A 14,192-nucleotide genomic window follows, 5' to 3' on the forward strand; every position below is an offset into this window, starting at 1 on the left:
TCTGTGAGGGGTCGATGGGGATGTGGATCGAACGATTACTTCAAAAGGTGCAGACATTTCTTCTTGTTTAAGATAATTTTTTTGGCATTTTTGCCTTTATTGGAAAGCTCAAAGTAGAGGGAGAGACAGGAAAAATTGGGAGAGAGAGAGAGATGACATGACAAAGATCCTGGTCCGGATTTAAACCCGAGGACATTGCGTTTACATGGTACGCACCTTAGAGCACTGAGCCACCAGGACGCCCGGGCGCGGACATTTCCGGGCTTTCAAAACCCCCTTTCTGACCCGTTTTCTCTTTTTCTTTTGGAACAAAAACTCCCCGCTCATTGAACTTTGAAAACACTCCCAACGCCCCTTAACTCGCATTTCCAACTGCTCAGCGGTGCTTCAAGGAACCGGTTTTGTAAGACATTTCCGACACAAAGACTCACAAGCCAAAAAAGCAAATGTCAAACCAGCGTTATTATTCCAGTATTCAGCATGGTGATATATCAGCTCTTCACTAGACGTTTCTGTTGGATCTCTGCTCTGATTAGCTAACGTACTTCTCTCTGTTGCGAAAATGTGACTTTACTGTTTGTTCATTACAGGCAAAAGTGACTCGTGGGGGAGGAGAGGAGGGGGGGGGGGGATTAGATGAGTTCGATCGATCTTCGATTCGATCTGGTCACTGATAAAGGTCAATCGATTATAATGCCCCCTTCATAAATGTGTCAAGTATCATGTTTTTTTGCTGAAATTCAGCTCTCAGGAGGTATCGTCTCCTTTGCTGCCACCTCCCACCACCACCATACACACACACACACACACACACACACACACACACACACACACTCATTACAGCACCCCAGTCCTTTGCTCCGCAGCATGTTGTCTCGCCTCAGACTTTGCCAAACGCTGAAACTCTCTCTCCGCTCCTGTTGCATTCAGACAGATGAAGGTATTTGAGCGCAGGTGGGGTTTCCAGCAGCCCCCGCGGCGCTCCAGACGGTTCCCGCGGGATTGAGACGGATGGGAAACGGGACCCGCGGTGTAACCGAAGGCTGCTTTTCGCCGTAATGGCCGCCGCGTCCGCCCCGTAATGGCCCGGCGGGAGCTTGATTAGAGCCGGCGCGCGTTGTTATCAGAGCGAATGATTAGGCATTAGATTGTGATGAAGTGCCCTCCGAGCTGGGAGCCCGCGGCCGGAGGGGAGATCAGGATATCGATCGCTCACTCTCCTTCATTTGCCTTCTCGCTCTCTCGTTGATTTGCCCACCCTCCCACGTCTTCCCTCTATCTTTCTATTGCCATTTCCTCTCTTTCTCTCGCTCCTGTTTATGTTCCTTCTCTCATTTCCCTTAACTGTCTTTTTCTTCTCATTTCTTCTCTGTCGTTGATTGCACTAGCTGTAAGGCTCTGGCTGGAGGCAGTGCAGGGTTAGATGGGTTAATAATATTGCGGCGAGAGAGAGAGAGAGAGAGAGAGAGACTACAGCAGAGTAGACAGGAGCAGAGAGAAGGGGTCGAAAGAGATCAGTCATTCATGCGTGCAAGAGAAGATATTGCTCTGCATCCATATGTAATATAGATACATATCTAAGAAGACACTTTTTACTTCCCGCTCGCTGCACTTTGGCTCCATTTTCAGCCTTCAGAGGTAACGAGTTGGTTGAGAGACACCAGAGTTTTGTATACTGATTTGTTTCCAACCTTTATATCATTCAAGAAAGAACTGTCCAAAGTACTAATCCTGGATTCCTGCAGATTAAATGCATGTAAGGGAAGTTTGACAGTGGCCACTCCACTCACCTTTAGCGTTTTACACTTCGTTTTTGATGGAGCAGGAATTGTGTTGTTTGTACTTTTGACTTTTTGGGGATTTGATCCTCAGCCAGCAGGGATCCAGAGGCAGGTGACTAAACCGCTCGGCCGTCTCGGGGCTCTCCTTCCGCAACATGTCCTCTTTGATGCTTACTCTTAACTTGGTTAATTATGCTAGCCATGAAAACAGATCAGGAAATTATCACATTTTAGCACGGTGATTAGCGAGCCAGCTAATGGCATAACAGGACGTGACTGCTTGTCAGCTTAGTAATTACTGTTTTTTTTTCTCCTCTGTGTTTTTGGTACGGAATGCAAAACAGCTTGTAATCCTGGCTGACGCACCGGCGCACGTGCGCACACAGACACCCACCCACACACACACACACACCTCTCTCACACATACACACACGCTCACAGACACCATGTTCTGCGACCTTTTCACTTCTGGTTTGAATGCGGTGTGCTTTAAGTATGCATGACAGGCATAACAAATGAGACAAATGGGACGTGAGAGGAGAGGGACGAGGTACAGGGAGAGCAGAGGATGCAGGGAGGGAACAGAGAGAAGATCTATACAGCGGGAGCCATTGTAGAAATCCCACTTCATGCATTTATCTGCAGGATAAATGCATCAAGTGTCAGTCGTAGCAAGTCCCAATCATGCATTTATCCTGCATTAGAACTGCGGACAATTCCTTCTTCTTCCAATTATGTCTAACCAGAGTTTTGTGGCACAAAACTCTGGTTGCTCATAATCACTCTTGTGGTGATGGAGCCAAAGTGCAGCAGTCATTCAGCAAATACGTAGTAAACAGAGGGACTTCTTCTGTGAGGGCTATGTCTGTAGATGTAGATGGGGAGGGAAGATGAAGAAGAAAGATGATTATAGAGGATAAGATCAAAAGAAAAGTACAATACATGCCATGGAGTAGAGATGCCCAGTGGCTGCTGAGAGGCTTCTGATCAAGGCTTTTTTCTGTATTTTGTGTTTTTTTTTTGCAATCTTCACCACGCCATCTCAATCTCTGTTCACCCCCATATCATTTTATCCGGTCTTTTCCATTGCACATTATATTTTTCCTCCCTACAGTCTGACAACATTTTCCCCTCCTCCTCCTCCCCAAAGTTTAAGCTTTTCCGTTTTCAAATAAGTGATTTATTTATAGAGTGGTTTTAAGAAAGTGACAGAAAGACACAATGCAGATAGAAGCGAGGATAATTTGTGTGTTTTTGTTCTGCAGAGGGCTTGGCCGTGGGGGTCGGATTCGGCGCCATCGGAAAGACCACATCTGCCACTTTCGAGAGCGCCAGGTAAGACCAAGGCAAACACACACACACACACACACACACACACACAACCACATACACACGCACATCTCTTACCGGTGGGATCAGATAAACAAGGTTCTGCACGCAACAAGGTCTTTTCTTACGGTGTTTTGTCTATGTCAGGGTCATAATAATAACCCTATCCTTAAATTTTATTCCTGGATCATTGAATATTCCTCATAGCAAGGTGAAAAAATATACAAAAATACCGTACAATCCCCTCTCAGAAGGCAGTCATCTTGTGTTTTAGCCTCAGGAGGAAAACGGAACGCTTCTCTCTAGCCAAAAACAGTGCTTCACCCCCTTTTATGATTATTTTTTTAGGCATTTTTGCCTTTATTAGACAGTCCCAAGTAGAGAGAGACAGGACAGGTTGGGAGAGAGAGAGGGGAGGGAAGGTTCTGGGCCGGATTCAAACCCAGAACGTCGCGTTTACAAGGTACTCACCTTAGACCACCGAGCCACCGGGACGCCCCTCGATCCCCCTTTTACTGCACAGTTGGAAGAGGTGTATGTGACAAAAAAAAAAGGTATATTCGATTGTACAACTGGATGGCAGAGGCTATATTAGGAGGTTATATTACACAAACTGTCGGACCATGGGGCGATGAAGGACAGATCAGGTCCGGACAGAATACAACTGTTCTGTGTTGTTCTGTTGTGTGCTGCTGACATCTGGTGGTTAAAATGTGGCACTGCAGAAGGCAAAGGGGAGCAGCAGTTAGAGTGATGTTGACCTCTGGTAGTGTCTTGGGTTGTGTATCTTCCTCCATGATATAACCCCCAAAATCAGTGATTCTGTGATCTGTGGCTCCGGTAGAGATGATTTAAGAATTGTGATTTTTTTCTCTCTCCATTCACTGCCATTGTATGAAGGAACAGTCTGAAAATCACACTTCTAGCACATAAACCAATGCAAAGATTCTGACAATATATAAAAAAAAACTAGTCATTCTGCTGATATTTTTAAGTGAATTTTTAAGTGGGCTTCCAGTGGTTCACCTGCAGTCTGCATCTGTTCTGTCTTTCTCTGTCAGTTTCACTTATATGTGGAAATAAACTAAAACTAAGCGTGTCTACAGTTATGAACGGCTGGGAGAAGTCCAGAATAATCTGGCAGGCTAAGTAATGTTTTGGTTTTTGTAATGAGAATATTTCACACAACCTACTGTACTGTCTGAATTCAAATACATGAACGATAGATCAGTTGCTGTGAAGGGAATATGGTCTGACTTTTTGGTAATGTTTCACTTTTTTTTGTCCCCACAGAAACTTGGCCATCGGTATTGGCATCCAGAATTTCCCAGAAGGCTTAGCAGTGAGCCTGCCGCTCCGGGGTTCTGGGGTGTCAACATGGAGGGCCTTCTGGTAGGCTGTGTGTGTGTGTGTGTGTGTGTGTGTGTGTGTGTGTGTGTGTGTCTATGCATGTGTGTGTTCTTGTATGCAGTGTTGGGGAGTAGTTAGCTTGGTGGAACTTCAACTAAATTCAAATTTGGTTCAAAGTCTGTTCTATGAATGTGAAAGCTAATGTGTAGAAATTTATGTCAAAGGATAAAATGAAAATAACATTTCTTATCATTTCTGTTACTCAGAAGTCATATTTAGATTGTATTTAGTGGTTCTGAACAATGTCTTCCTTTTTAAACTCTTTTTTTCTTTATTAATTATTCTTCCAGCTGATGTGTGTGTGTGACGCTCTTGTCTCCGTCCTCAGGTACGGCCAGCTGAGCGGCATGGTGGAGCCCGTTGCCGGGTTGCTAGGCGCCGTCGCCGTGGTTTTGGCGGAACCTCTGCTGCCATACGCTCTGGCGTTCGCCGCCGGGGCGATGGTCTACGTGGTGGTTGATGACATCATACCCGAGGCTCAAGTCAGGTGAGAGGGGACGGAGAGAGGGATGATGGGTAGACGGATAGAGAGGGAGGGAGGGAGGGAGGAAAGGAGGTATAGAGGGTTTGCAGTCGCGTCACAAGTCTCCTAGCAACCACAGCCAACTAATGGAGGTCCAGTGGAGAACTGACTGTGCAAATAACGACTAAATCTATAACAACCGGACTAGAAAAAGAAAGATATCTGATGTAGATCCATTCAGTAACGTTCTCAGTAAAAGTGAATAGTGTGATAAGGTGGATTTGGTTACTGTGACACAGTAAACTGTCTTGACTTTAGCCCTAGTCTCTACTCCAAAACACTCTGAGTTGTAGCTTGAGAAGAGTCAGCTCAGTTAACCTGAACAAACTGAACATTGTTTTTTGTTTGTTGTTGCAAGCTAACAAAGTAACTAATGTCAGTGTTAGCATGCAGCCACTAGCCACTAGCCATGTAACATTAGCTATCAGATATGGTAACAGCAAGACAGTGATGGTCAGCTGGCCAAATACTGTGGTTTGTTAGCTGGCAAACTGATATTACACATAAATTGATCAGATGTATCAGTGATGAAAGGATCAGTTCCCAGTCAAAAACAGTACAAAAATTGACCATGTCTGTTCCATACTGTTTAGAAAAGTGAGTGGTCTGATAAAGTAGATTTGTTTCCAAATTTAGGACACTATGACACAGAAAACTGTCTTGTCTTCAGCCCTTTGGTCCCGTCTGTTCTCCAAAGCTGAGGAACTCCCAACATGATCTCATGAAAAGTCGTGAAATGAGCAGGAACTCTGAAACGTAGATTTACCTGCTGGGGACACGGATTATATGAAAATAATGTTTCTCTACCACGAATTGGATTCTGTGACAAAAACACTAATCGGGACACAGCTAAAGGTCGGCTAGCGGTTCAGTTTAGGCAACTAAAACAACTTGGTTAAGGTCAGGGTCAAACTCATCGGCCCATCCAGCACCCGACCACAACACCCTGACTGTCCACTGAGCTGCTTCAGTCTGACTACTGCTGCTGTTTACAGTCGTGTCCCCTTCAAGTAACCGTTTCACGCTGGGAAAACAGAATTTTAACACTTTACGTGCCACCAACACGTAATTTGGTGTCAACAAGTCGTGCTCGTTTCACGTATTTGTGTGAGATCAGGTTGGGACCTCCAACATGGCCGCTCAAGTGTGTGTCACATGACCTGCGAGCCCTGTATATGGAAGGAGGAACAGATGATGGATTTGCACTTTTTCCTCTTTCACCGTCTGTCTCTCTCTCAAACTCACACTTCTTCCACTTCTGTCGCCAGTGGAAACGGGAAGCTGGCATCCTGGACCTCCATCCTGGGCTTCGTGGTGATGATGTCACTCGACGTGGGGCTGGGCTGAGCTGAGCTGAGGTCGCCGTGACGACAGTCACCGAGCCAACAGAACCCTCAATGGCCATGATGTCATGACGATGCTGCTGACCTCAGTTTAAAAAAACAAAACAATAAAAAGGGACCAAATGAAGTGTTTCATTCCAAAACGCTATATATCCATTTTGGGGAAAAAAAATGTTGCTACTTGAAATTAATATTTAAAAAATACAGATGAATCTATCCTAACTATTTTCTAAGTAAAGCTCTGATGATGACCCCTAACTTTAATAATAACCCATAATGTGTTTTATTTTCATGCCAGCAGTCATTTTCTAACACTTTTTTTCTTTTTCAAATGGCAGATATCTCATTTTGGAATGAAGCTATAAAATATTCAAATCTTCCAGCGCTTTGTGCGTAATGTTCTGTGGAGCGGATCCAGCTTAATTTCAGTCGTTATGTTTTTTAAACTTATGTTATTTTAAAACTAATTGTTAGCTTTATGAAAGTCAAATGAATGTTATCTAGATTTGGTTCATTTTTTTTCCCGTACAAGAGTTTTTGTATTCCCTGATGACGGAGATACTTGAAGAGCGGTGTTTGATTTGGTGATTTTTGGCGCTGCCGGTGGATGATTTGATTTTGTTAATGCTGTTAATTTTTTTCCCCCCCTCTGGTCGGGACTCCTCTGTTCTGTTATGGACTCCTCTGTTCTGGTTCGGGACTCCTCTGTTCTGTTCGGGACTCCTCTGTTCTGGTCGGGACTCCTCTGTTCTGGACTCTTCTGTTCTGGTCGGGACTCCTCTGTTCTGGTCGAGACTCCTCTGTTCTGTTCTGGACTCCTCTGTTCTGGTTCGGGACTCCTCTGGTCGGGACTCCTCTGTTCTGTTCTGGACTCCTCTGTTCTGGTCGGGACTCCTCTGTTCTGTTCTGGACTCCTCTGTCCTGGTTCGGGACTCCTCTGTTCTGGTTCAGACTCCTCTGTTCTGGTTCGAGACTCTTCTGTTCTGGTCGGGACTCCTCTGTTCTGGTTCAGGACTCCTCTGGTCGGGACTCCTCTGTTCTGTTCTGGACTCCTCTGTTCTGGTCGGGACTCCTCTGTTCTGTTCTGGACTCCTCTGTTCTGGTTCGGACTCCTCTGTTCTGGTCGGGACTCCTCTGTTCTGGTTCGGGACTCCTCTGTTCTGGTCGGGACTCCTCTGTTCTGGTCCAGGACTCCTCTGTTCTGGTTCAGACTCCTCTGTTCTGTTCGGGACTCCTCTGTTCTGGTCGGGACTCCTCTGTTCTGGTCGGGACTCCTCTGTTCTGGACTCCTCTGTTCTGGTCGGGACTCCTCTGTTCTGGTCGGGACTCCTCTGTTCTGGTCGGGACTCCTCTGTTCTGGACTCCTCTGTTCTGTTCTGGACTCCTCTGTTCTGGTCGGGACTCCTCTGTTCTGGTTCGGGACTCCTCTGTTCTGGTCCGGGACTCCTCTGTGGTGTCTCTTGCTGTCGTTGCCGCTGCACAGCTGCAGGACAGGCTGTGTGCTGAAGTCTCTCTGCGGTCGCTGAAGGACGTCATGATGTCACGAACACATCGGCCCCACGAAGGCAAAAGGCAATAACTGCAGTGTGAACTCAAAAAAGAAACGTCTTGATTTTTCTCCCGCCCTGCCACATGACTCGTCCCCTCCTCTGTAACAGACTAAAAAACAGATAAGAAAATCCCCTTTTCGGCCAAGCTGAACTTAGTGCCTTTTTCCTCCGTAGGGAACAGATGATCTCCTGACTGCCATCTTGAATGTGTTCGCCTGTTGAATCAGCTGTTCTGGTCCTTTTCTAATTATTTATACGCTCGAGTCGATGCATGGTCAGATACGAAGCTTTTGTATAATTAAATGACCAAGTGATTCTCATGTCGTCTTTTTGTGCTCACCTTGGAGTGTTGGGATTGGGATTTGGGGAGATTTTGGGGGGATGAAATCTATGGAAATGCCGTTAATTTCTAAAACTAATATTATTTACATGCTATTGACCCCTGACAGGCCCTGCAAAACCTGAAAATAACCTGTAGAAGAGCCTTTAGTTTATTCTTTTTGCTGTGCGGTTTGATAAACTGAGGAGCTCTGACCTTTTTGGAGACACAGAGGAACAAAAAGGAAAAATTTGGGAATGATTTGGGGCAAATTCCACTGAAGAAAAACCTGGGGCTCAAACCTGGGGCTTTGCAAAAACATCAAGGTGATTCACACTCATTTTAAGAATTTGTATGTATAATTCCTATGAACTAGGGCGACCTATTCAATATCCGAGAGTAAACAACCAGAGAACTTGTGATGTTGTGATGAACATGTGACACAAAGAACTGCAACTTCAACAGAGGGCTTTCTGTGACTGGCTGTGAAAGGCTACGGGGGGAACGGTATCCACTGAGTAACAAGAAGCCTTGATGCAAATAATGCTTTTATTCAATAAAAGTGTTATCTGCATGAAAACCGTGTGTGTATGCAGGAAATTCTTGTTATTCAAGGCATTTTGCCATGGCCAGCACCTTTCCAGGAGTGTATTCTCTCTACCGAAATTAACAGAAAAAAATACTTCATTCGGTGCCATTTACCTTGTATAAACTTGTTCTTTTAAATGTCACTTTTAGGGATGCACCGATAGCACTTTTTCAATGGCGATACCGATTCAGAGTATGAAAATTTAAGTATCGGCCGATACCGAGTACCGATCCATTACTTTTACTGAACAGTGCAGGCTTACTTCCTTAGTTTGGGGTCAATGGATTAAAAATGATTGAGATAAAATCCTTGTTTTTCCCTCCATTTGAGAAATTCAGGCTTCTATGTGCCACAAATGTATAAAATCAACACAGTTTGCTTTTATTTCTTACATGTTACTCATGGCTTTGGGTATCGGAGTTTAGTCTTGAGTAAAATCTCTGATACCGATATTCCATTTCAGCCTGGCATCGGTGCGTCCCTAGTCACTTTGCAAAAAAATAAAGCACAATCACTCCACCGTTGAAGCACACTACATAACTACACATTTAATGTTTTAAATTAAGAATGAGTTAGCACATGAAGAGTAAAAAAAAAAAAAGACAAAAAAGGTGGTTGCTCCACAATCCACAGACATGAAACAAGAGCCGTAGCAGAAACATGAATGAAAATGTCACATATGCTAGTTTGCATCTCTTGACTCCAGTTGACCCGAGCTACACAACTGTGACTGGAACCGGCTTGTATTGCAAGAAGCTAAGGAGACTCGACGGCATTTCCAGTTGGTCAATACAGTGGATCCTGTCGATCTTTTTGAGGTATCCTCGGATGGCGAGTCGGCACTGTGAAGTCAAGGCCTTCGGACTTCCTGGAGGAGAGAAGGAACAGACAGAAAACACGATTAAACAAACAGGCCTCTCTCCTCCACTCCTACTCCTTTGTTTCCTTTCTGCACACTCCTCTATCTTTCATGACCTTTCTAGGGCCACAGGAATATTTTATTACATCTGTTGCCTTTGCACTCCTTGCTATTGGTAATGTTGGTGAATTTAAGTATAATCTACTGCAGCAATCACTACATCCCCATGGACAGGAGTGTACATCTACATGTAAGCATTCTAGAAATCCCAGTTTTTAACACTAAACACTTCTCCAACTTCATCATTCATCAGACATCATTCCTATCACTTCAATTTTAAAGTTAAATTGATTTTTTGAGCCTGCAAACGTATTTGGAATCAAGTCTCTATTTCCCTTAGTTTCATAGTTATGCCTAATTGTCTCATGGTGGAAATCCCAGTTCCGCATCGCCACCAAAATCTAAATATTTTATGGAAATCCCTTCATAAAGATGAATGCATGAGGTGTCTACTACTGTGGCTACTACTGTAAATTTAGAGTCACAAGGAAACAGCATTTCGGTGATGTCTTCCGTAATTTGACGCATTTCCGGTTGATACAGGATGTTGGGGGCGGGACATGGGGGGCGGGACATGGGGTCACATGGGGAGTGGGTGGGTTTGGACCAAAAACGATGGAAAGGGACTCAGAAGAACTGGATGCTGCGTTTTCACTGTAGAGGACCAGTCGCCGTCTCCAACACTAAATCTTGAGCGGTCACAAATTAATTTATAACACCTGCAGCTTCACAACTTTCAAAGTAGCGGGGCATTTTTGGGCGTTCACCCCCCGAAAACACCCTGCTTCCTTTCCCTCAGACAGCATGGTTGCATCCCGGTGGCTGGAATTTACTAATTTTGGATCTGAATCTGGAATTTGTGATGGCTCAAGATTATGTGCAAAGCATTTCACAGTGGATTTTTTTTTCACCAGCTACTCCAAGTTCAGGCTTCACTGCCTTTGTTTGGTTCTGGTCCAACCTGCTCACTTTTGAACAGTCCCTCCGCAATTTAAAACACTTTATTGAAGAATTACAGCGTTTCGGTTCTGAGTTTCGGTTCTTCTTCTGTTGTAAATGTTTTAAACTGCAAGTATAGACAGTGTGCGGGAGTCTCTTGATATGTTCTGTCGGCTTCCATCTTCTCTTCTACCTGTCTCCTAACACAGGTGTGTGAAGAACCATGTTTCCTGTGTGTTCCCTCCCTAACATCCCGTTTCTACCTGAAATATGTCAAATTACAGAAGCAGGACACCATCGAAATGCCGTTTCCTTGTGACTCTGAGAATGAAAGAGTTGTTCTGTACGGCTCGGCACCTCGTTCCCGCAGAAGCAGCTCCACGGCCTCGTTCTGCTTGGTGGACTTCTCGATGATCAGCGTGGGGAGGTAGACGTTGGCGCCGAAGTCGATCAGCAGCTGGATGTACTCCACGCCGCAGCCGTGCCTCAGACACATCTCCAGCACCGTTTTGGGCTGCTTGATTTTACTCAGCAGCTTTGCGTCCGTGCAGTTGTAATCCGGGTCCGCCCCGTAGAGCAGCAACACCTTGAAACACTCCATGTGTCCGTACACGGCGGCGAGGTAGAGCGGGCCGCTGGACACGCTGGCGCTCGAGGTCCAGAGCAAGACTTTGGACCGGGAGTTCACCTCGGCGCCGTGTTTGAGCAGTTCCTTCAGTATCTCCACGTCGCCCTCCCTGGCCGCGGTGAGGACCGGGGAGCAGTTGTTCGTGGAGCTGCCGTTGGGGTTGGCGCCGGCTCTGAGGAGCGCTAAGACGCAGTCCAGGTACTTCCCGCAGACGGCCGTGAAGAGCGGCGTCTGGGCCTTCACGTCCACGCGGTCCACGTCGGCGCCGTGGGCTAGCAGCACCTGCAGACACCTGAGGTGGCCTTTGGACGCGGCCGTGCGCAGAGGCGTGCCTGCGATGCCCCAGCCTCCTCGGCAGTTGATGACTCTCTTGTAGATTTCTTGGCAGAGCATCTCGTCGACGAGTCTGGCATCGTTTTGCAACACCGCTTGTCTGAGCTGGGAAGTTTCACGGCTTTCTTCTTCTATTTTAGGGAATTTTAGGTGGATCATAGAACCTGCTGAACAATGTGCACAGAAGACAAAACCAAAAGTAACTAAGCATGACATGACATTTTTTTGACAGAGGCCTACTTTAAGATAAGGGCAGTAGCCAGTGTGTTGTGATGTGAAGCTAGGGCCTCAATTTGTATCCTACAACACAGCGATTTACACAGATATTTTTAATGAATCCAATAAACGTTTCAACTACAAATTTAGGCTGCCAAGTTGCTGAAACTGTTTTGCACGCACGTTTCACGACACACAGGCCAATTTCCTCCCAGCCGACATTTTACACAAACGGAACTGATGATAATGAACTCGTTTTATTTGTTAGCTGTAACTTTTAAGTCTAAACTAAGAACGAACATCGCTCCTTGTAGGCCTAGCTTGGTTTGTGGAGCAAAGATGCTCTCTGTTTGCAAAGATGGGTAAGCTTCGAGCCCCGATGCGTCCCGTTCTCTCCATTCAAGCCGAATACGCCAAACCCCATTTAAAAATTTGGCAATATATTGTTTCCTTGCTTATCGGCGAAAGTACATACCTCGTAAAACATAACTTAAGACCTATAATGTAGCAGTAGGGTCTTCTGGTAAATTCGGCATATAGATAATCCACCAAGCATCACGTAATATAAATAAAATGTCACCTTGTAGAGTTGGTTTACACTGCTCGCTACCGCCGACCTCGGTGTATTTTGGAGGAAGGAGGATGAGGAAATGAGAGCCGAACCATTTCTAAAACCTGAAATTTTCGTGAAATAAGTGCTGTTTGGTGTAATGGATGTATGCCGAACTGAAGACTGGATCCTTCCCATATGTCAAAGGTGTTAAGTCATGTTGTCCCTGGTACACACCGACCCTCTCTCTCCATAACATAAGACCACATAACGTCACGTATCGAGGTTAGGAAGCTTTCCAACAGAAAGATCTTCGCTGATTAGCTAAAAACCGATATATCCAAACAGATGTTAAATAAATTACATATTTGACCTTGCGGCAAATACCTTTACTTGCTTTAAAACGTTTTGGCAAAGCGACGAAGCCATCCGGATGTTTGTTTATTTTACGTTACCTAAAAAGATGTGTCACTGTCAGCTGTCCCGGTAGCTCTTCTTCTTCTCCGTATCCGGTACGCTGCAGTCAGGAGCCACGCTGCCACCCACAGTGAGGTGTTGGTACTGCAAGACAATCTTTTCATTCACTCATTTCATTTCAATGTTTATTTGAATAGGGACAGATACATAGACATAGAACATTTAAACAAAAATAGTCTGACGTCACATATCATAACATTTATAAGTGCTAAGTGCTCTCTCTCTCTCTCTCTCTCTCTCTCTCTCTCTCTCTCTCTCTCTCTCTATCTCTCTCTCTCTCTCTCTCACTCACACACACACACACACACACCCCTATTCTGTAGTGTTTTTCCCACCACCCTTACAAAGAAGGACAATAGTAATCCTAAAATACATTTTATAAGGATTCTAGTCATAGGAGATCAAAAAATGCCATAAAGTACAATAAGGTCACTATAAACTCACTACTGAGTAGCCTACCGGACACACTATAAGCCCCTATAATAATAATAATAATAATAATAATAATAATAATAATAATAACAATACGTTTTATTTATATAGTGCTTTCTCAATAACTCAAAGCACTTTACAGCATAAAAAAAAAATATTTAAAAAAAAAACAAAAAAAAAACCAAATAGGAACATTATGCTGGTTTTACAATAGGGCAACTTGGGCCACAAAAAAAATATTGTATTTACTGTAGGTATTCTTCCATTATCTGATCCTTCCATACATTGTAGTCAGACTTTGCCTTGTTCAGATTGCTCAGTTCAAACTACTCCTATGCACAAATTCCCATATAGCACATGGTGGCAGCAACGCTCCACTAACAGGACAGTATCCGTCAGCGCTGCTGGCTGCTGGAGACCCATTCGGCCCATCTCTGAGCCTGCACTTGACCACAAAATGTGCAGAAAAAAGAGGGAAAGAGCGCTGATTTATAGCAGACTGAGACAAGGCCATGGCAGCACCATGGCCTTTTGACTGGAACTGAGTTTTTGTCTCCTCGGTCTCACCTGGCATCACACAGAAAACAAAAACAAAGCCCATGTGTGACTGTTGTTCATGCTTTCTGCTTGGTTATGAAACTCTGCTTTTCCCCCCAAACTTGCTTTAAATTCAAATTCATCACCTGACGCTGCCGCCAAGAGTTTTCTCCACCTCTCTCTCGAGAGATAATTGCCAATTTTCTCGCTGCTCTGCGAAGGTGTACTTGTTTATGAAAGGCGGGTTTCTATTTTTTTCCCGGTCCGTCACTACTGACAGTTAAATTGACAACAAATCAAGCGCTCTCGTCGTAAAT

At 44.8% G+C, this 14,192-nt stretch overlaps 2 protein-coding genes across 10 annotated transcripts in view; one reads left to right on the plus strand and one right to left on the minus strand.

Annotated features, from left to right (window-relative positions):
• The window catches only part of slc39a11 (solute carrier family 39, member 11), a 136,859-nt gene extending 128,603 nt beyond the window's left edge, over positions 1 to 8,256 (plus strand). For both annotated transcript variants that reach the window (XM_071907456.2, XM_071907457.2), the window contains exons 7-10: positions 3,047 to 3,116; positions 4,404 to 4,502; positions 4,849 to 5,007; positions 6,312 to 8,256. In XM_071907456.2, the coding sequence (XP_071763557.2) occupies positions 3,047 to 3,116; positions 4,404 to 4,502; positions 4,849 to 5,007; positions 6,312 to 6,390 (407 nt within the window). In that variant the 3' untranslated portion in view covers positions 6,391 to 8,256. The remainder of the gene's footprint in view (positions 1 to 3,046; positions 3,117 to 4,403; positions 4,503 to 4,848; positions 5,008 to 6,311) is intronic.
• A 948-nt stretch (positions 8,257 to 9,204) lies between these two features.
• On the minus strand, positions 9,205 to 12,931 carry LOC139918176 (ankyrin repeat and SOCS box protein 12-like). Of its 8 annotated transcripts, none has more exons than XM_071907469.2 (3): positions 12,885 to 12,931; positions 11,060 to 11,827; positions 9,205 to 9,712 (listed from the first exon to the last, which is right to left on the minus strand). In XM_071907469.2, the coding sequence occupies exons 2-3, from the start codon at positions 11,820 to 11,822 to the stop codon at positions 9,561 to 9,563; spliced, it is 915 nt and encodes a 304-aa protein (XP_071763570.1). In that variant the 5' UTR covers positions 11,823 to 11,827; positions 12,885 to 12,931; the 3' UTR covers positions 9,205 to 9,560. The 8 variants fall into 8 exon arrangements, with proteins under 8 accessions (XP_071763570.1, XP_071763569.1, XP_071763573.1 ...); XM_071907468.2 differs by having other exon boundaries at positions 11,060 to 11,830; positions 12,885 to 12,919; XM_071907472.2 differs by having other exon boundaries at positions 11,060 to 11,830; positions 12,817 to 12,901.
• Between the last annotated feature and the right edge of the window lie 1,261 nt (positions 12,932 to 14,192).

The sequence above is a fragment of the Centroberyx gerrardi genome, chromosome 20 (genome assembly GCF_048128805.1).
Source record: "Centroberyx gerrardi isolate f3 chromosome 20, fCenGer3.hap1.cur.20231027, whole genome shotgun sequence".
Classification (NCBI taxonomy): domain Eukaryota; kingdom Metazoa; phylum Chordata; class Actinopteri; order Beryciformes; family Berycidae; genus Centroberyx; species Centroberyx gerrardi.